This window comes from Mobula hypostoma, chromosome 7 (genome assembly GCF_963921235.1).
Source record: "Mobula hypostoma chromosome 7, sMobHyp1.1, whole genome shotgun sequence".
In the NCBI taxonomy this organism is placed as follows: domain Eukaryota; kingdom Metazoa; phylum Chordata; class Chondrichthyes; order Myliobatiformes; family Myliobatidae; genus Mobula; species Mobula hypostoma.
Genome location: NC_086103.1, coordinates 93,323,105 through 93,345,332, shown reverse-complemented (window position 1 = coordinate 93,345,332; position 22,228 = coordinate 93,323,105). Strand labels below are relative to the sequence as shown.

Here is a 22,228-nt window from a genome sequence, read left to right as displayed (position 1 = left end):
GGATAGGCTGGGATTCTTCTCAACGGGGTACAGTCGACTTAGGGACGACCTTATCGTGGATTATAAAATTATGAGAGGAATAAATCGAATAGATCGATAGTCACAGTTTTCTTTCACAGGATCAGGAAGTCTAAAACCAGATGCCATAGGTTTATAGTGAGAGAGAAAAAAATTAAAAGAAACCTGAAGAGCAACATGGAGATGGTGAGTATACGAGGGGTGATTGATATGTTCGTGGCCTAAGGCAGAAGGAGTCAATTTTAGAAAGCCTAGCATATTTATTTTTCAACATAGTCCCCTCCTACATTTACACACTTATTCCAGCAGTCATGGAGCATATGGATCTTGGATCTCCAGAAAGTGTCCACAGATGGGTGATTGATAAGTTTGTGGCCTAAGGTAGAAGGGGATGAGTTATACAGCTCTCATTACATGCACATTCAGGTCAACTGTTTGATTAATTATGCAGAAAGTTTGAAGTTAATAACTCATCTCCTTCTACCTTAGGCCACAAACTTATCAATCACCTCTGATAAGTTATTACCCCTGAGATAGAAGTATACAAAACTATGAGGGGTAATTGCAAGCAGGCTTTTTCCGCTCAGGTTGGGTGGGACTACCTGAGGTCATGGGTTAAGGGTGAAAGGTGAAATATTTAAGGAGAACATGAGGGGGAACTTAACTCAGAGGGTGATGAGAGGTGGGAATGAGGTGTATTTCATTTCAATATTGAAGAGAAGTTTTGGTAAGTACATGGATGGGTGTGGTATGGAGGTTCATGGTCCAGGCGTACGTTGTTGGGACTAGGCATAATAATAGTTCAGCACTGAATAGATGGGCTGAATGACCTATTCCTGTGCTGTCAATCTCTATGACTGTTTGCCTCAGGTAAGCATCATGGTCAGAACCGACAAGTTGGGCTGAAGGACCTCTCACCAAATTGTGTGACACTATGGGTCTCTTAGAGAAAGAATACGTTTGTAGGCTACAGAGAAGAGAGAGGAGGAATGAGTTATATGTAATTGTTCTGCTGGAAGTTCAGCATCGAGCAGATGGGATTTGGGGACCCCTCTGTTCATATCAATCCATGAGCACAAAGGTGATTAAATGCTGATGCAGTCACATTGATTAAAGAAGGTTTTCACTTTTCTCAGGGGTGAGTAGAGAGATTAGAGGAATTAATGAGCTGATACTCAGATCCCACAGAGTGAAAACAATCACCCTTCTTTCCTCAAATCATCAAATTTATCAGAATCAGAAACAGGTTTATTATCACCAGCATGTGACATGAAATTTGTTAGCTTAGCAGCAACAGTTCAATGCAATACATAATCTAGCAGAGAGAAAAACAAATAATAATATTAATAAATAAAATAAAACTTCAATGTCCATTTATGAATCGGATGGCAGAGGGGAAGAAGCTGTTCCTGAATTGCTGAGTGTGTGCCTTCAGGTTTCTGTACCTCGTATCTGATGGTAACAGTGATAAAAGGGCATGCCCTGGGTGCTGGAGGGTCCTTAATAATGGATGCTACCTTTCTGAGACACCACTCCCTAAAGATGTCCTGGGTACTTTGTAGGCTAGTGCCCAAGATAGAGCTGACTAGATTTATAACCTTCTGCAGCGTTTTTCGGTCCTGTGCAGTAGTCCCTCCATACCAGACAGTGATGCAGCCTGTCAGAATGCTCTCCACGGTACAACTATAGAAGTTTTTGAGCGTATTTGTTGACATGGCAAATCTCTTCAAACTCCTGACCGCTGCCTTGCCTTCTTTATAACTGCATCAATATGTTGAGACCAGGTTAAATCCTCAGAGATCTTGACACCGAGGAACTCGAAGCAGCTCACGCTCTCTGGTTCTGATCCCTCTATGAGGATTGGTATGTGTTCCTTCGTCTTACCCTTCCCGAAGTTCACAATCAGCTCTTTCATCTTACTGATATTGAGTGCCTGGTTGTTGCAGTGGCACCATTCCACTAGATGGCATATCTCACTCCTGTACGCCCTCTTGTCACCACTTGAGGTTCTACCACAATGGTTGTATCGTCAGCACATTTGATAATTGGGATATTATGTTGCAACTTTACAAATCGCTGGTTGGACCACACTTGGAGTATTGTGTGCAGATCTGAACGACACATTTTTGGAAAGAGTGCAGAAGAGATTCACCAGGATATTGCTTGGATTGGAGGACTTTAGTTGTATGGAGAGACTGGATAGACTGGGCTTGTTTTCCCTGGAACTAAAGAGACCAAGAGGTGTCCTGATAGAAGTATACAGAAGTATAACAGGCATAGATAGGATATATATAGTCAGAATATTTTCCACTGAGACAGGGATATTAAAAAACAAAAGGGCATAGATGTAAGGTGAGAGGAAGGACTTTTAAAGAGGGGAATGTTTTTTACACAGAGCGTTGTTGATATCTGGTACCTACCGCCAGAGAAGGTGGTTAAATCAGATACAATTATTATGTTTGAGAGCAACATAAACCTAAATAGAACCTAAATAAAACAAAGGGATGTTGTCCTAAAGTGGGCAAATAGGATGAGTGCAGATGGACAAACAGATCAGCATAGATGTCGAGGTCCAAAGGGCCTGTTTCTACACTCTACAACTCTATTGCGCTGTGGCTCACTATGAATAGCAAATGCTGTGTACTAAATTCAAAGTAGAAATAAATTAAGAATATCCGACCCTGGGTGTTAGGAAGGGTGGAGGTGAAATCGTACTTGTACAGAAGGTTAGGTGAGGAGTTGGGGGTTTACAGAAGCAGACCATCCTTGCACAATCCTGGCAGGGGAAGTTGGGTGTTTATCATTCTTTCTCAACTGGATATACTTAGCTTTATGAGTAAGCCCAGAGCCTGTAATCCTACAAAGTCAAATTCAAGTTTACTGCTTTATGTGCAAGTACATGTATATGTATAATGAAAAACTCGCAGCAACATCACAGGCACGTATGCATCACATAAGCAGCATTCACAAGGAAAATCACAAACTAAGCATGAATTAACCATATTTTTACAAGAAAAAACATAATAAAACCATTTCAGTGCAAAGTGATCAAAGTAGATGAGTGTTGCTAAACCGTTGTGATCAGAACAATGCCAGTTGGTTCAAGAACTGAATGGTTGAAGAGAAGCAACTGATCTTGAACCTGGTGGCGTGGGACTTCAGGCTTCAGTACCTCTTGCCTAATGGCAGCTGTGAGAAAATGGTCTGACCTTAATGGTGGCATTCTTTGATGATACATGTTGATATCTTGAGACAACACCTACTTTTGATACAATGGATGGTGGGGAGTAATGTGCCCATAATATTTTGAGCAGAGTTTATATTCTCTGTTGCTTCTTACATTCTTGTGCGTATTGCTGTATAAACAGTTTAAGGACTGCACCTAATTAATTGGAAAAGGGAGCACAGGTCCAGGTGTTTCTGCCCTCAAAACCTGTTTTGCCATTCAGTTTGATTAAAGCTGATTACTTCAATTCCATTCACTTTCTTCACCTCTCCATAGTTCAAAGGAAAAATATCCATTGCTTTCAATCCTGGGCCTTTTAATTACTCCAGGATCCAGGAGCCGAGCACTAGATTTCATTTACCCTTTACATGAGGTCCTGGCTTTCATTTTAACACTTCCCTCATTCTCTGACAAATGTCTTTCAATTCAGTGACATGATCAACCCCCTGGGGGCCACAAAATACAAACCTCCTCCATACACTCAGCCCTCCTCAGCTTAATATCCCAATATCACTCTGAGCTTCTGCTACCCTGCACAATTTTTGATGTCTAAGGCTAAACTGAGTGTGTCCCTGTGCCTTAACACTCTTTTTCTTCCTCTTCAGAGATAAAGACCAACATTACATTTGCTTTTTAACCTATTTTTGTGCCCATCCATAAGTTTTCACTGGGACACAATGTGCCCATATGGAGTTCAACTGGACAATTAAATATTCTGGGGAGATTTGTCTGCAAGATGGTCAAGGGGAGGAATTCACACTCTTTGAATTCATCCCCCCACCAGTATTTCTTTCCCTCAACATTCTCCCCCAAGGCTGTTTTACAGACTGTCCTCAGATAGAGTATGAGCTAAAAAGAAAGCAAACATCTGCAGGATGTGGCCTGAACATGCACCTAGGCACAGCAACCATGTGGTTTCACTACTAACAGGTCTGTATATTTATTTATGTTTATCTTGGCTATATTTTACTCTTGAAGTAGGCCACAAACCACTGCAGATCCAAAAAAAAGAAAAAAAGATTTTCCCTTTTGTTTAAATAGTAACCCAAAAGCCATCCTTCCATGAGATGTGTACTTGAGGTTTGTGAATGGATTTTGGGTTCATTGGTTTATTGGGCTGAATTCTTTTTGATCTTCAGGCTATTTTTGTTCAAATATCTTTGGAAAGGCTTCCCTCAAGTAACAACATTATCACAGGAGTGGCCCTGATGTTCTGCAACAGTTGGTTCATTTCTCAGTCTCTGCAATAACAACGTCATGTCAAATGTCAACAAGACCAAGGAACTGACGGCAGACTTCAGGAAGAATTCAGGAAACACCACATTGAGGAGTAAATGGTGGAAAGGGTGAGCAGCTGATGTGCCTTTTTCACCGCACAGGTGGAGTGTACAGACCACATGAGGTCCTCGGTGATGTGGATGCTGAGGACCTTAAAGCTCTTTACCCTCTCAACCCCAGATCCACTGATGTCAATAGGAGTCAGCCTGTCTCCATTCCTCCTGTAATCCTCCTTTGTTTTTGCGATATTGAGGGAGAGATTGTTTTCTTGACTTCAACTACTGCACAGAGTCTTGTCATCTTCAGAAGTTTTCTGATGACTCTGCCATAGTTGGATGCATCAGCAAGGGAGATGAGGCTGAGTTCAGGGCTGTGGTAGGAAACTTTGTCACATGGTGTGAGCAGAATTATCTGCAGCTTAATGTGAAAAAGACTAAGGAGCTGGTGGTAGACCTGAGGAGAGCTGAGGTACCGGTGACCCCTGTTTCCATCCAGGGGGTCAGTGTGGACATGGTGGAGGATTACAAATACCTGGGGATACGAATTGACAATAAACTGGACTGGTCAAAGAACACTGAGGCTGTCTACAAGAAGGGTCAGAGGCGTCTCTATTTCCTGAGGAGACTGAGGTCCTTTAACATCGGCCAGACGATGCTGAGGATGTTCTACGAGTCTGTGGTGGCCAGTGCTATCATAGTTGCTGTTGTGTGCAGGGGCAACAGGCTGAGGGTAGCAGGCACCAACAGAATCAACAAACTCATTCGTAAGGCCAGTGATGTTGTGGGGATGGAACTGGAGTCTCTGACGGTGGTGTCTGAAAACAGGATGCTGTCCAAGTTGCATGCCATCTTGGACAACGTCTCCCATCCACTACATAATGTACTGGTTGGGCACAGGAGTACTTTCAGCCAGAGACTCATTCCACCGAGATGCAACACAGAGCGTTGTAGGAGGTCATTCCTGCCTGTGGCCATCAAACTTAACAGCTCCTCCCTTGGAGGGTCAGACACCCTGAGCCAATAGGCTGGTCCTGGACTTATTTCCTGGCATAATTTACATATTACTATTTAACTATTTATGGTTTTATTACTATTTAATTATTTATGGTGCAACTGTAACGAAAACCAATTTCCCCCGGGATCAATAAAGTATGACTATGACTATGACACCACTGTGTCAGAGAGATGACTTCTTCCCTGTAGGCCACCTCATTATTGTTTGAGACAAGGCTAATCAATGTAGTGTCGTCGGCAAATTTAATTAGCAGATTGGAGCTATGGGTGGCGATACAGTCATGGGTGTACAGGGATAAAGGAGGGGACTTAGTAACAGCCCTAAGGGGTTCCTGTACTGAGAGTCAGAGGGGTGTAGGTGAGGAAGTCCACTCTTACCACCTGCCAGTGATCTGACAGGAAGCCCAGCAAGGTCAAGGCCGAGGTCTCTGAGCTTCTTGTTGAGCCTGGTTGGAACTATGGTGTTGAACGTTGAACTGTAGTCCAAGAACAGCATTCTCACATTAGCATCCTTCTTCTCCAGATGCGTAATAATAAAAACTGTAAATTACAATAAGTATATATTCAAACATTAAATTAAATAAGTATTGCAAAGAGAGGAAAATAATATAGTGTTCATGAGTTCATTGTCCATTCAGAAATCTGACATTGGAGGGGAAGAAGCTATTCCTGAAATGAGGAACGTGTGTCTTCAGGTTCCTCAACCTCCTCCTTAATGCAGTAATGAGAAGAGGACATGTCTTGGGTGATGGGGATCCTTACGATGGATATCACCTTCTTGAGGCATTGCCATTTGAAGGTGTCATGGATGCAGGGGAGGCTAGTCCCCCATGATGGAGTTGGCTGAGTTAACAACTTTCTGCAGCTTTTTCTTCATCCCTGAGCAGTGCCCTCACTATACCAGATGTGATGCAACCAGTGAGAATGCTCTCTACAGTACATCTGTAGAAATTTGTGAGGGTCTTTGGTGACATACCAATTAAAAACATAGAAACATAGAAAACCTACACCACAGAGCTATAACAAGTTTGTCCTAATTCTCCTCAAACTCCGAATGAAATAAGGTGCTGTCATGCTATCTTTGTAATTCCAACAATATGTTGGGGCCAGGAGAGATTCTCAGAGGTGCTGATACTCAGGAACTTGAAATTGCTCACCCTTTCCACTTCAGATCCCCTGATGAGGACTGGTATATGTTCCCTTGACTTCCTCTTCCTGAAGTCCACAATCAATTCCTTGGTCTTATTCACGTTTAGTGCAAGGTTGTTGCTGAAAACTCTCTCAAACAGCTGATCTTTCTCTCTTCTGTACGCCTCCTCGTCACCATCTGAAACTCTGCCGATAGTTGTATCATCACCAAATTTATAGATGGCATTTTAGCTTTGTCTAGCCAGACAGTCATGAGGGTAGGGAGAGTAGAGCAGTGGAGTAGAGCATCCTTGAGGTGCATAGATTATGATCCCCAGCTGAGCAAATCAAGGATCCAGTTGCAGAGGGAGGTACAAAGGCCCAGTTTTGGAGTTTGTTGATTAGAACTGAAGGTATAATTTTGTTCAATACTGAGCTGTAGTCATTAAACAGCAGCTTGATGTAGATGGTACTGTTGGCCAGGTGATCCAAGCTGAGTCGAGATCTAGTGAGATTGCATCCATAGTAGACCTATTGTGATGATAGGCAAACTGCAGTGGGTCCAGGTCCTTGATTGGGGAGGAATTGATTCTTGCCATCACTTATGTCTCAAAGCACTTCATCACAGTAGACAACACACATCAAAGTTGCTGGTGAATGCAGCAGGCCAGGCAGCATCTCTAGGAAGAGGTACAGTCGACGTTTCAGGCTGAGACCCTTCGTCAGGACTGACTGGAGGAAAAGTTAGTAAGAGATTTGAAAGTGGGAGGGGAAGGGGGAAGTCCAAAATGATAGGAGAAGACAGGAGGGGGAGGGATGGAGCCAAGAGCTGGACAGCTGATAGGCAAAGGGGATATGAGAGGATCATGGGACAGGAGGCCAGGGAGAAGGAAAAGGAGGAGGGGGGTGGGATAAACCCAGAGGATGGGCAAGGGGTATAGTGAGAGGGACAGAGGGAGAAAAAGGAGAGAGAGAGAGAAAGAATGTGTGTATAAAAATAAATAACGAATGGGGTTTTCCCTCCCGCCTTGTCTTTCTCCCCGGGCCTCCTGTCCCATGATCCTCTCATATCCCCTTTGCCAATCACCTGTCCAGATCTTGGCTCCATCCCTCCCCCTCCTGTCTTCTCCTATCATTTTGGATCTCCCCCTCCCCCTCCCACTTTCAAATCTCTTACTAACTCTTCCTTCAGTTAGTCCTGACAAAGGGTCTCGGCCTGAAACGTCGACTGTACCTCTTCCTAGAGATGCTGCCTGGCCTGCTGCGTTCACCAGCAACTTTGATGTGTGTTGCTTGAATTTCCAGCATCTACAGAATTCCTGTTGTTCATCACAGTAGATGTGAGTGCCACTGGGCAATAATCATTGAGGCTCTTCTTGGGCACTGGTATAATTGCCGTCATTTTGAAGCAGATGGACCTCTTTGTCTGCAGCAGTAAGAGACTGATAATGTTCTTGAATACTCTGCTAGCTGGTTGGCACAGCTTTACAGGGCCCTACGAGGTACACCATCAGGGCCTGTCACCCTACGAGGGTTCTTAGTTGGTCTCCAAAACAGAGATCACAGGGTCACCAGATGCTGCAGAGATTCACACACAGGTGTAGTTTTATTCTCCCTTTCAAAGCATGCATATGTAGCCCCCTGGTAAGTCTTAGGCACGCTCAGCTCACTTTCATCAAGGGGGAGCAGCCTTTGGCCCCGCCAAACTGGGTAATCAAGTTTGTGTGGATGCTGTGTGATGTACCTCACCCCACCAAGTAACAGACAAACACCACATGTGATTAAATGATTACACTTTATAGATCTTACTGGAACTATGTAATTAATAGAGATAAAATATAAAAGGAAAGTAAAGGGCGCCAAACTTATCAAAGTTCAACCACTTCGTGCACAACAGTTGGAGCTCAATTAACGGGGTCTTCTTTCCACCATTGACCTCTGACCTCCTCGACCCACCACTTGGGACCAACCACGGTGGTTGACCAGATGCTCCACACAAGTCTGTCTTTGTCTCCTCTCCTTGCCGAAGACCCTGGGCCTCGGACTCCCGCTCAGGGTCCGTTCTGTCGCCCAGCTTACAGTATGGTGTCTCCTCTCTCTGTCTCCATCACACCTTCTGCCCCAAAGCCCGCAAAAACAATAGCTTACAGACACACAAGAAAGAATAACATCTATCCCAATTGGTTAGCAAATGAGTACAAGTCTCATTATCAGTAATATAACCCAGACAAGCTGCTGGAGAGAGAATTTTCTCAGCAGTTAACATAACAAAGAAGCCATTTTATTCTAACATAACAAAGAAGCCATTTTTATTAGCCTTAGCAGTAACATAAAAGAAGAAACCCCTTACATATAAAAGGTGTTGAGCTCATCTGGGAGTAAAGCATCACAGCTATTCATGATGTTAAATATCACTTCATAGGAAATAATAGCCTGAAAACCCTACCAGAGATGATGTGCAACCGATTCAATCTCTAACCTGAATCAGAATTATTTTTTCACCCTTAAAATAGCAAAAGGATGGAAGTGCATTGGTTGTAACTGGACTTCTTGTATAGCTCTGGATCACTGGTCTTGAAAGCAATAGTTCTAACCCTCAGCAGACTATGAATCTTTTGGTTCATCTATGGTTTTTTGGATTGCTCATGTCCGGTATGTTCTCGAAGGCACACATTCACCTACAAAGGTCTTGATGAAGTCAATGATAAATGTGGCATATTCAGACTCAAAGATAAATCCCTGAATATTATCCAGTTCACTGACTCAAAGCAGTCCAGTAAGCACTTCTCCACCTCCCTTGACCATTCCTTCTTGGCTCTCACCATTGGTGCTGCAGTCTCCAGTCTTTACCTTTATGCTGGGAGTAGAAGTACAGCCAGGTGATCAGACTTTCCAAAGTGTGGTTGTGAGATGGCAGGATAAACATTCCTGATGGTGGTATAACAATGGTCAAGTTGGTCAGAAACTTCTTCAAGCTGGCCTGGGTGAAATCTTCTGCAATAAGAAGGAATGGACCATGGTGCACAATTTTGCTGCTGCTGATTATGTCGATCAGCAAATCCAGAACCTGCTTGACATTGGCCTGAGGTGGAATGTACATCACTACCATGATGATGGTGTCAAATTCCCTTAGCAGATAAAATAGTCAACCCTTGATTTCAAGTCAGGTGAGTAGAACTGAGACAGAACTGCAATATTTGTGCACCACAATGACTTAATCATAAAGCATACTCTACTCCTTCTGCCTTTAAAAGACTGAGATGTCTTGTCTTTGTGGAGAATGTACAGCCGTCAGGCTGCAGAGCTGCATCCAAAATTGCCAGTGTGAGCCATGTTTCCGTAAAACAGAGTACTCTGCAGTCACTGATGTTCCTCTAGTTCTGAGCAATGTTGCTCTGAGGTCTTCATTTTTATTTTCCAGAGACTAACCATCCGCCAACAGGATAGTGGGGAGTGGGGGTCTAAAGCCTTTGCATTTCAATTGTACCTGCAACATCCCTGCTTCTGTTTCCTTAATGGGCAATAGCACTCTGCCAGTTGAGTATTATAAAATTTGACTACAGATGGATTCTTTAAACATCTTGAAATACTGTGACTGTATGTTTCAGCTGTACTTGTCCTAAAAGGGAATATCTTATGATTCCTATTGCAAAGAGTTACAACTTAATGGCACTATCTTACCAGAAGCTTGATGACCCACAATTAATGATTGAGAAACCACTTTATCCTCTCCATCATTAGTGTTCTGGATGGTTCAAATATTATTTTTTGTTGTACTATTTATTTTGTAATTTATTGTGATATTATGCCTTTACACTGCACTGCTGCCACAAAACAAATCTCTCATCGTTCAAAACAGTTATAATAAACCTGATTCTGATTCTGAACTGTGGAATCACAGCAGAGAGAGTTTATTTCATTTAATTTATTTTGAGATACAGCAATTTGATGGGAATAGGCCCTTCTAGCCTTTTGAGCCACAACTTCCAGCAACCTCTGGCAACCCTGGTTGATTCGCAGGCCAAGTTACAGTGAACAGTTAACTCCTTAGCATGCCTTTGTGCCATGGGAGGAAACTAGAGGGCCCGGAGACAGCCAAGGGGGTTCGTGCAGATGGCCTGGAGAGAGCCCGAGGAGTTCATACACACGGCCCAGAGTGAGCCCGGGGGGTACATACAAACGGGCCGGAGAGAGCCCGGGGGGTTCGTACACATGGCTCGGAGAGAGCCCGGGGGGAGTTCGTACACACGGCCCGGAGAGAGCCCACGGGGGTTCATACAGACAGCCCAGAGAGAGACCGGGGGGTTCGTAAAAACGGGCCAGAGAGAGCACGGGGGATTCATACAAACAGGCCAGAGAGAGCCCAGGGGGAGTTCGTACATATGGCCAGGAGAGAGCCCGGGGGGGGTTTCTACACACGGCCTGGAGAGAGCCCGGGGGGGTTTCTACACAGAGAGCCCACGGGGGGTTCATACAAACATGCCAGAGAGAGCCCGGGGGGGGTTCATACATATGGCCAGGAGAGAGCCCGGGGGGGTTTCTACACACGGCCTGGAGAGAGCCCAGGGGGGGTTCATACAAACAGGCCGGAGAGAACCCGGGGGGGGTTCGTACACATGGCCCGGAGAGAGCCCTGGGGTTCGTACAAATAGGCTGGAGAGAGCCCGGGGGGGTTCGTACACATGGCTTGGAGAGAGCCCGGGGGGTTCGTACACATGGCCCGGAGAGAGCCCGGGGGGGGGGGGGTTTCTACACACAGCCCGGAGAGAGCCCGGGGGGGGGGGGTTTCTACACACAGCCCGGAGAGAGCCCGGGGGGGGGGGTTCGTACACACGGCCCGGAGAGAGCCCACGGGGGTTCATACAGACAGCCCAGAGAGAGACCGGGGGTTTCGTAAAAACGGGCCAGAGAGAGCACGGGGGGTTCATACAAACAGGCCAGAGAGAGCCCGGGGGGGGTTCGTACATATGGCCAGGAGAGAGCCCGGGGGGGTTTCTACACACGGCCTGGAGAGAGCCCAGGGGGGGTTCATACAAACAGGCCGGAGAGAACCCGGGGGGGGGTTCGTACACATGGCCCGGAGAGAGCCCTGGGGTTCGTACAAATAGGCTGGAGAGAGCCCGGGGGGGTTCGTACAAACAGGCGGGAGAGAGCCCGGGGGGTTCATACAAATGGGCCGGAGAGACCCCGGGGGGTTCGTACAAATGGGCCGGAGAGAGCCCGGGTGGTTCATACAAACAGCCTGGAGAGAGTCCGCGGGGTTTGTACACATGGCCTGGAAGAGCCCAGGGACTTTGTGCAGACAGTCTGGAGAGAGCCAGGGGGGTTCGTACAAACGGCCTGGAGAGATCCCGGGGGGGCGGGGGTTCGTACAAACGGCCTGGAGAGAGCCTGGGGGGGTTCGTACACACGGCACGGAGAGAGCCCGGGGGGTTCATACAAATGGGCTGGAGAGAGTCCTGGGGGTTCGTACACATGGCACGGAGAGAGCCCGGGGGGTTCATACAAATGGGCTGGAGAGAGTCTTGGGGGTTTGTACAGATGGCCTGGAGACATCCACGGGGGTTCGCGCACAGGGCCCGGAGAGAGCCCGGGGGTTTCGTGCACATCGCCCAGAGAGATCCCGGGGTGTTGTGCACATGGCCCGGACAGAGTCCAAGGGGTTAGTACAAATGGGCCGGAGAGAGCCAGAGGGGTTCGTACAGACGGCCCGGAGAGAGCCCGGGTGGTTCATACAAACGGCCCGGAGAGAGTCCGGGGGGTTCATACAAACGGGCTGGAGTGAGCCTGGGGGGTTCCTACAGACGGCCTGGAGACAGCCAGGGGCAATCACGCACACAGCCCGGAGAGAGCCTGGGGAGATCATACACACGGCCTGGAGAGAACCCGGGGGGTACGTACAAACGGCCCTGAGAGAGCCCGGGGGTACATACAAACGGCCCGGAGACAGCCAGGGGGGTTCGTACAAATGGCCTGGAGAGAGCCTGGGGGGTTCATACACACTGGCCGGAGAGAGCCCGGGGTGTTCCTGAACATGGCCCGGAGAGAGTCCAGGGGGTTCGTACACATGGCCCGGAGAGAGCCTGGGGGGTTCCTGCAGACAGCCCAGAAGGAGCCCGGGGGTTCGTAAAAACCGGCTGGAGAGAGCGCGGTGAGTTCATACAAACGGGCCGGAGAGAGCCCGGGGTGTTCCTGCACATGGCCTGGAGAGATCCCGGGGGGTTCATACAAACAGGCCGGAGAGAACCCGGGGGATTCGTACAAATGGCCCGGAGAGACCCGGGGGGTTTGTGCAGACGGCCTGGAGAGAGCCCGGAGTGTTTCTGCAGACAGTTCGGAAAGAGCCCGGGGGTTCGTAAAAACGGGCTGGAGAGAGCGCGGTGAGTTCATACAAATGGGCCGGAGAGAGCCTGGGGGTTTCGTACACACGGGCCGGAGAGAGCCCGGGGGGTTTGTACACATGGCCCGGATCGAGCCCGGGGGGTTCATGCAGACAGCCCAGAGAGAGCCTGGGGGGTTCGTAAAAACGGGCCAGAGAGAGCACAGGGGGGGTTCGTACACATGGTCTGGAGACAGCCCAGTGGGGTTCGTGCAGACAGCCCAGAAAGAGCCTGGGGGTTTCATAAAAACGGGCTGGAGAGAGCGCGGTGAGTTCATACAAGCGGGCTGGAGAGAACCTGGGGGTTTCATACACATGGGTCGGAGAGAGCCCGGGGGGTTTTTACACATGGCCCGGATCGAGCCCGGGGGGGTTCATGCACACGGCCCAGAGAGAGTCCGGGGGGTTCGTACAAACAGCCCGGAGAGAGTCTAGGGGGTTTGTACACATGGCCGGGACAGGGCCCGGGGACTTTGTGCAGACGGCCTGGAGAGAGCCCGGGGGTTTCGTACAAATGGCCTGCAGAGAGCCTGGGGGGTTTGTACAAACAGGCCAGAGTGAGCGCAGGGGATTATTACAAATGGGCCAGAGAGAGCCCGGGAGGTTCGTACACACGGCTCGGAAAAAGCTTGAGGAGTTCGTACACACGACCCGGAGAGAGCCCGGGGGTTTGTACAAATGGGCCGGAGAGAGCCAGAGCGGTTCGTACACATGGCCAGGACAGAGCCCGGGGACTTTGTGCAGACGGCCTGGAGAAAGCCCAGGGGGTTTGTACAAATGGCCTGGAGAGACCCTGGGAAGTTCGTACAAACAGGCCGGAGAGAGCCCGGGGGGTCGTCCATATGGCCCGGGGAGGGTCCAGGGAGTTCGTACACACGGCCCGGAGAGAGCCTGGGGGTTCATACAGACGGCCCGGAGAGAGCCCGAGGGGTTTGTACAAACGGCCCAGAGAGAGACCGGGGGGGTTCTTACACACGGGCCGGAGAGAGCCTGGGGGGGTTCGTACACATGGCCCAGAGAGAGCCCAGGGGGTTCCTGCAGACAGCCCAGAAAGAGCCCAGGGGGTTCGTAAAAAAGGGCTGGAAAGAGCGCGGTGTGCTCATACAAACAGGCCGGAGAGAGCCTGCGGGGTTCGTACACTGGGGCTGGACAGAGCCCAGGGGGTTCATACAAATGGTCCGGATCGAGCGTGGGGGGTTTGTGCACACGGCCCGGAGAGAGTCCGGGGAGCTTGTACAAATGGGCTGGAGAGAGCCCAGGGGGGTTCATGCAGACAGCCCAGAGACAGCCTGGGGGGTTCGGAAAAACGGGCCAGGGAGAGCCTGTGGGGGTTCATACAAACGGCCTGGGTAGAGCCCGGGGGGTGGTTCATGCACACGGCCTGGAGAAAGTCCGGGGGGTTTGTGCAAATAGGCTGGAGAGAGCTCAGGGGGGTTCATGCAGACAGCCCAGAGACAGCCTGGGGGGTTTGGAAATACGGGCCAGGGAGAGCCTGGGGGGTTCATACACACGAGCCGGAGAGAGCTCGGGGGCGATCGTACACATGGCCCGGAGACAGCCCGGGGGGGTTCATGCAGACAGCCCAGAAAGAACCAGGGAAGTTCGCAAAAACGGGCTGGAGAGAGCCCGGGGGGTTCATACAAACGGCCTGGGTAGAGCCTGCGGGGGGGGGGGGGGGTTCGTGCACACGGCCCGGAGAGAGCCTGGGGGTGGTTCGTACAAACGGGCCGGAGAGAGCCTGAGGGGTTCATACAGACGGCCCGGAGAGAGCCCGAGGGGTTTGTACAAACGGCCCGGAGAGAGACCGGGGGGGTTCGTACACATGGCCCAGAGAGAGCCCAGGGGGTTCCTGCAGACAGCCCAGAAAGAGCCCAGGGGGTTCGTAAAAACGGGCTGGAAAGAGCGCGGTGTGTTCATACAAACAGGCCGGAGAGAGCCTGGGGGGTTCGTACACTGGGGCTGGACAGAGCCCAGGGGGTTCATACAAATGGTCCGGATCGAGCGTGGGGGGTTCGTGCACACGGCCCGGAGAGAGTCCGGGGGGTTTGTACAAATAGGCTGGAGAGAGCCCAGGGGGGTTCATGCAGACAGCCCAGAGACAGCCTGGGGGGTTCGGAAAACGGGCCAGGGAGAGCCTGGGGGGTTCATACACACGAGCAGGAGAGAGCTCGGGGGCGATCGTACACATGGCCCGGAGACAGCCCGGGGGGGTTCATGCAGACAGCCCAGAAAGAACCAGGGGAGTTCGCAAAAACGGGCTGGAGAGAGCCCGGGGGGGTTCATACAAATGGCCTGGGTAGAGCCCGGCGGGGGGGTTCGTGCACACGGCCCGGAGAGAGCCTGGGGTGTTCGTGCACATGGCCCGGAGAGAGCCCGGGGTTTCGTGCAAACGGCCCGGAAAGAGCCCGGGGGTTTCGTGCACACTGCCCAGAGAGATCCCGGGGGGTTCGTGCACATGGCCCGGGCAGAGTCCAGGGGGTTCGTACAAATGGGCCGGAGAGAGCCAGAGGGGTTCGTACAGACGGCCCGGAGAGAGCCCAGGGGGGGTTTGTACACATGGCCCGGAAGAGCCCAGGGACTTTGTGCAGACAGTCTGGAGAGAGCCGGGGGGGTTCATACAAACGGCCTGGAGAGAGCCCGGGGGGTTCGTACAGATGACCTGGAGACAACCAGGGGTGATCGTGCACATGGCCCGGAGAGAGCCCAGGGTTCGTACAAACGGCCCGGAGAGACCCGGGGGGTTTGTGCAGATGGCCTGGAGAGAGCCCCGGGTGTTCCTGCACGTGGCCCGGAGAGAGCCCGGGGGGTTCGTACAAACGGCCTGGAGAGAACCTGGGGGTTTCGTACAGACGGCCTGGGGTGAGCCCAGGGGGTTCGTACAAATGGGACAGAGAGAGCCCGCGGGGTTGGTACACATGGGCCAGAGAGAGCCCAGGAGGTTTGTACACACGGCCGCAGAGAGAGCCTGAGGGGTTCGTGCAGACGGCCCGGAGTAAGCCCGGGGGGTTCGTACAAGTGGCCCGGAGAGAGCCCAGGGGTTTCATACAAACAGGCCGGAGAGAGCCTGGGAGGTTTGTACACTCGGCCTGGAGAGAGCACGGGGAGTTCTTACAAATGGGCAGGAGAGAGCCTGGGGGGTTCATAAAGACGGTCTGGAGAGATCCCAGGGGATTTGTACACACGGGCCGGAAAGAGCGCAGGGGGTTCGTACAAACGGCCTGGAGAGAGTCCAAGGGGTTCAGACAAACAGGCCGGAGAGAGCCCGAGGGGTTCGTACAAGTGGTTCGGAGAGAGCCCGGTGGGTTCGTACAAACAGGTCGGAGAGAGCCCGGTGGGTTCATACATACAGGCCGGAGAGAGCCCGGGGGTTTCTTACAAATGAGCCGGAGTGAGCCAGAGCGATTCGTACACACGGCCTGGAGAGAGCCTGGGGGGGTTTGTACAAACGGCCCGGAGAGAGCCTGGGGATTTCGCACACAAGGTCCGGAGAGAGCCTGGGGGATTCTTACAAATGAGCCGGAGTGAGCCCGGGTGGTTCGTACAAACGGCCCGGAGAGAGTCCAGGGATGTTCGTACAAATGGGCCGGAGTGAGCCCGGGGGGTTTGTACAGACGGTCTGGAGAGAGCCCGAGCGATTCACGCACACGGGCCAGAGAGAGCTCGGGGGGTTCGTACACATGGCCCGGAGAGAACCCGGGGGTTTCGTACACACTGGCCGGAGTGAGCCCGGGGGGTTCATACAAATGGCCTGGAGAGAGCCCGGGGGATTCATACCAACGGTCCGGAGAGAACCCAGTGGGTTCGTACAAATGGCCTGAAGACAGCCGGGGGGTTCGTCTCCTGGAGAGAGCCTGGGGGTTTCAGACAAACGGGCCAGAGGGAGACCGAGGGGTTCGTACAGTTGGCCCGGTGTGAGCCGGGGGGTTGGTACAGACGGCCCGGATAGAGCCTGTGGGGTTCGTACAAATGGGCCGGAGAGAGCCTGGGGGGTTGTACAGACAGTCTGGAGAGAGCCTGAGGGGTTTGGGCAGACGGCCCGGAGTGAGACCGGGGAGTTCGTACAAACGGCCTGGAGAGAGTCCCAGGGGTTCATACAAACAGGCCGGAGAGAGCCTGGGGGTTTCATACAGACGGTCTGGAGAGAGCCCTGGGGGTTTGTACACACGGGCCGGAGAGATCCCAGATGTTTCGTGCACACGGCTCAGAGAGAGCCCGGGGGTTTTGTGCAAACAGGCCGGAGAGAGCCCAGGGGGTTCGTACAAACTTTTGTAGAGGATGCCAGGATTGAACTCTGAACTCCAATGACACGAGCTGTAATAGTGTCACACTAACCACTACCCTTCTGTGGCACAGAAGCTGAATTACTCTTTGGTAGCAGTATCTATTTAGCCTCAAGCCTTGGTCCTTCCAGACAGCACTGCAAATGTCTATGTTCCATTAGTTATTCAAAATTCCTTCAGGCGTTGCTGTGGAATGAATGCCCGGCCTCTTTTTCAGGGAATGAACTCTTGGAGGTGATGTGCATACAGCAGCCTTTGACTTCAAGGCTGCAATTAAACAGAAAAAATTATGGAAAAACACTCATCAGGTCAGGCTACAGCTGAAGGGATAGAAACAGAGTCACCATTTCAGGTCAGATACCCTTCATCAGAACTACCAAGGAGAAAAAACATCAAATTAGTTTAATTCTGCTCTGAAGGTGAGAAGCAAAATAAATGGGATAAAGGAAACTTCTCCCAGTCTGGTGCACTGCATTCTGTGTTGAGAACACAGAGTTCTCTACACTGGTCACTTTGTACAGCAGCTGCATTCAGTCACCTTGAGCTTCACTTTAATTCACCATTCCCCTCTCACTCTCACTGTATGTGGCCTTTGAACAATTAGAACAAGGCTCAAACAATCTTAAGAAACGCAGTATCTCATATTCAATACAATTCAATATTGACATGTACACCTTCAAATAAGTGACTTTGTCTGTAAACAGGTCAGTTTCACTGTTGTTCACTTGCTCAGTTTTACTCTCTATCTTAACGTTTTACACTGTTACGCTGGCTGCTCTCCTGGAAACCCATCCACTGACCACCTCTAAAATTTATCCCTTGCAACCCTGGCCCCACCCCTTCAAAGATATTCCCTTGGTTTTATTCATCCCACTTTTCCACTTTCACTGTAATTCGCTTTTCTCTCTTTCCCACGTACAGACACAAAAATACCCAAGTGTTGTGGCACAGAGGGGCATTCAGAGGATATCATATTCCCATTCATTGAGACTCAGAAGTGAAAGAAGCATTTGATGGGGAAACTATGGAAGAAAATTTAGCTCTGAGAACAACACCTGAAAGAACAAGTCATTAAACCGGAAGGCTGGGGAATTCACATATTGCCGATGGGATAACAGCATTCAGGAATTCCCGACACTGTAACCTGAAGCTCGCTGAGACTGCCAAGTTACTGGTGGAGTGGATCCAAAGCGGACATCACATCTGAGCCAAGATGTCAAGGCAGAGCCTCACACGCACTGGCACCACACTGATGTGAAAGCATGATTTCTAGCTGTGGGCTTTAACCAGGTGGAGCACTGTTGCTCGCAGAGCCTGGCCAATCCTGGTCCAGGAGCAGCTTGATGCTTTGATGTGCCCACACCTCTCTTTCAGGAAGCAGAGGGATTCCAGGGCAGTGAGTTAATGCCTGTGGCACCCTTACGGTTGGCACTGCAGAGTTGTTACCAGGAAACCGCTGACAGAATTGAGGCATGATTTCTACAGAAGCATTTGAAATTCGGTTGGAATTAGCCACATCATGAAAACAGTCAGACTCATGCTCAAATACAAGTGTAATTTAATGCCCCCATAAACCAAGCAAAGAAGGTTGGAGGCACAACAAGTTGCTGCAGCCTCCATATTTTTCCAGAAGGTTCAAAGAAAAACAATGAACTGCTTTAAGGGTTGGAACAATTTTCTTTCATGGGCTAGGAAACCAGATTTTATTTCCTTAGGTTACTTCAGAAGAATTATTTGCAAAAAACAGTGGATGATTAGCATAACATTCTAATAAATCACAAATATAGTATGTCTTATATATTAATGGGAGGTTAAGGTGATTGTTTTAAAACCTCTCTTGGTCTGTGGATGTTGTTGACATGAACATTGGTACTGGCAGTGTCCAGCTCCTGGTGATAACATCACAATGAGCCACCTCCTGATTAGTTGTACTGGGTTGAAACAGCAACTCTCAGGCCAGCAAAGGTACTTTATTCTCAGCAGAGAGGAAGGGACAGGAATTGCCCTGTGAGTGATTTTATCCCATCAGCAAAGATGTAAACTCCCTGGCCTAACAATTTCCAATAAAAATAACTTTTTCTGTTGTGTTTATTCTCTGAGCTATGTTTTATTCCATCAAATTCCTCCTGTCACTTAAGACTCTCAGCTTGTTTCATAGTTATCGTATCTTCCAACTTACCATCTATGTCACCTTTATTTGGAAATATATTTTGGTTTATTTGTCTCTAATTATGCAAATGAGATGTACCTGCATATGTGAGTTTATGACAACACAGTGTGTGTAACAGAGCACCCATGGGAGTCACAGCAGTTGCAGGCATTGGCTCACCTTCATCTTCAATTAGGGATAGGCAATAAATATAACCTTGCTACCATGTCCTGTGTGTAACTAAACCGAGCAAGGGAAAGTACACATTAGGTATAGACCATGAGCGTCTACGTCATATGACATGGCATATAATGATGAAAACTTCCTCCAACCATATTGAACTGCTTTAAAGATGGAGGTGTTACAGAATCAGCCTGTACTTGATCCACGTATTATAGTCCAAAATCAGTCAAAGTCAAGTTTATTGTCATGTGCACAAGTATATAAAGGTGTAATGATAAACTTGTTTTCTGCATCCATAGCACCCTAGCACATGGCATTAGAAACACAACATTCCTCCTGCCTAGCCTCAAGCCTGAAGACTCCAGCCTCCTGCAGGTAGATTCCCACTAATCTTTGCTATGTTATACTTCTTCTCTTTTATCTTTATACTGTCCTTTACTTCCCTTGTCAGCCACGGCCTCCCCTTACTCCCCTGAGGATTTTTCTTCCTCTTTGGAATGAACTGATCCTGCACCTTCTGCATTATTCCCAGAAATACCTGCCATTGTTGTTCCACTTATCATATTATGGTCACTACCTCCTAATGGCTCCTTTACCTCAAGGTCCCTGATCAAATCCGGTTCATTGCACAACACTAAACCTAGAAATGCCTTCTCTCTGGTAGGCTCCAGTACAAGCTGTTCTAAGAATCCATCTCGGAGGCATTCCACAAACTCCCTTTCTTGGGGTCCAGTACAAACCTGATTCCTCAATCTACCTGCATGTTGAAATCCCCCATAACAACTGTAGCATTACCTTTGCTACATGCCAATTTTAACTCTTGATTCAACTTACACCCTACATCCAGGCTACTGTCCCTCAGCCAGGCTGCGCCTCAGTCAAGGTGACGCTCAGCCAGGCCACCCATTAGCCAGGTTGCCCTAGACCAAGCCGCCCCTCATGCAGCTTGCCCCTTCAGCCAGCTTGCCCCTCAGCCAGGCCACCCTTCAGCCAGGCTGACCCTCTGTTAGGGTGTCCCTCAGCCTGCCCGCCCCCCCAGCCAGCTTGCCCCTTAGCCAGGCTAACCCTCAGCCAGGTTGCCTTTCAGGCAGGCCGTTCCTCAGTCAGCTTGCCCCTCTGTCAGGGTGTCCCTCAGCTAGGCCGCCACTCAGGCAGGTTGCGCCTCAACCAGTTTGCCTCTCAACCAGATTGCCCCTCAGCCATTCTGCCCCTCAGACAGGTTACCTCTCAGCCACACTGCCCCTCTGCCAGGTTACCCCTCAGCCAGGCCACACCTTATCTAACTTACCCCTCAGCTAATTTTTCCCTTTAGCCTGGCCGCCCCTCAGCAAGGTTGTCCCTCTGTCAGGGTATCCCTCAGCTAGGCCACTCCTCAGCCAGGTTACCCCTCAGCCTTCTCCTCTCAGCCAGCTTGCCCCTTAGCCAGGCTGACCCTCAACCAGGTGGCCCCTCAGCCAGTCCGCCCCTCAGCCAGGTTGTCCCTCTCTCAGGGTATCCCTCAGCCATGCTGCCACTTAGCCAGGTTACCCTCAGCCAGGATGCTACTCAGCCAGGTTGCCCCTCAGGCAGGCTGTCCCTCAGCCAATTTACCTCTCAGATAGGCCACCCCACTGCCAAGTGGCCCTGAGCCAGGCCGACCCTCAGTCAGCTTGCCACTCAGCCAGGTTGTCCCTCAGCTAGGTTGCCCTTTAGCGAGGCCTCCCGTCAGCCAGGTTACTCCTCAGCCAGCTTGCCCTTCAGATTGGTTGCCCTTCAGCAAGGCCGCGCCTCAACCAGGTTGCCCCCCCAGACAAGCCGCCCTCAGCCAGGTTACCCGTCAACCAGGCCAGCCGTCAGCCAGTTTGCCCCTCAGACAGGTTACCTCCCAGACAAGCCTCCCCTCAGTCAGCTTGCCCCTCAGCCAGGTTGTTCTTCTGTCAGGGTGTCCCTCAGTCAGGTTGCCCTTAAGCCAGGCCTCCCCTCAGCCAGGTTACCCCTCAGCCAGTTTTCCTGTTAGCCTGGCTGCCCCTCTGCAAGGTTGTCCCTCTGTTGGGGTGTCCCTAAGCCAGGCCACTCCTCAACCAGGTTACCCCTCAGCCAGCTTGCCGCTTAGCCAGGCTGACCCTCAACCAGGCCACTCCTCAGCTAGGTTACTCTCAGACAAGCTACCCCTCATCCAGCTTGCCCCTTAGCCTGGCTGTCCCTCAGCCAGGTTGCCCGTCAGCCAGGCCGGCCCTCAGCCTGGTTGTCCCTCCATCAGGGAGTCTCTCAGCCTGGTTGTCCCTCTGTCAGGGAGTCTCTCAGCCAGGTTGTCCCTCAGCCAATCCGTCCCACATCCAGCTTGCCCTTCAGCTAGGCCGCCCCTCAACCAGGTTGCCTCACAGCCAGGCCACCCCTTAGCCAGGTAGCCTTTCAGCCAGCCACCCCTCAGCCAGCTTGTCCCTCAGCCAGGTTACCTCCCAGACAAGACGCCCCTCAGCCAGGCCATTCCTCAACTAGGTTGACTCTCAGCCGGCCCCCCCTCAGCCAGGCTGCCCCTCAACCAGCTTGCCCCTTAGCCGGGCTGTTCCTCAGCCAGGCCACCCCTCAGCCAGC

The 22,228-nt window shown here is 50.4% G+C and overlaps 1 protein-coding gene across 1 annotated transcript; it reads right to left on the bottom strand.

Moving 5' to 3' along the window:
* Positions 1 to 15,321: 15,321 nt before the first annotated feature.
* LOC134349928 (uncharacterized) lies at positions 15,322 to 19,657 on the bottom strand. Its single transcript, XM_063054886.1, has 2 exons — positions 19,652 to 19,657; positions 15,322 to 16,893 (listed from the first exon to the last, which is right to left on the bottom strand). Exons 1-2 carry the CDS (start codon positions 19,655 to 19,657, stop codon positions 15,322 to 15,324), a joined length of 1,578 nt encoding a protein of 525 aa, XP_062910956.1.
* Between the last annotated feature and the right edge of the window lie 2,571 nt (positions 19,658 to 22,228).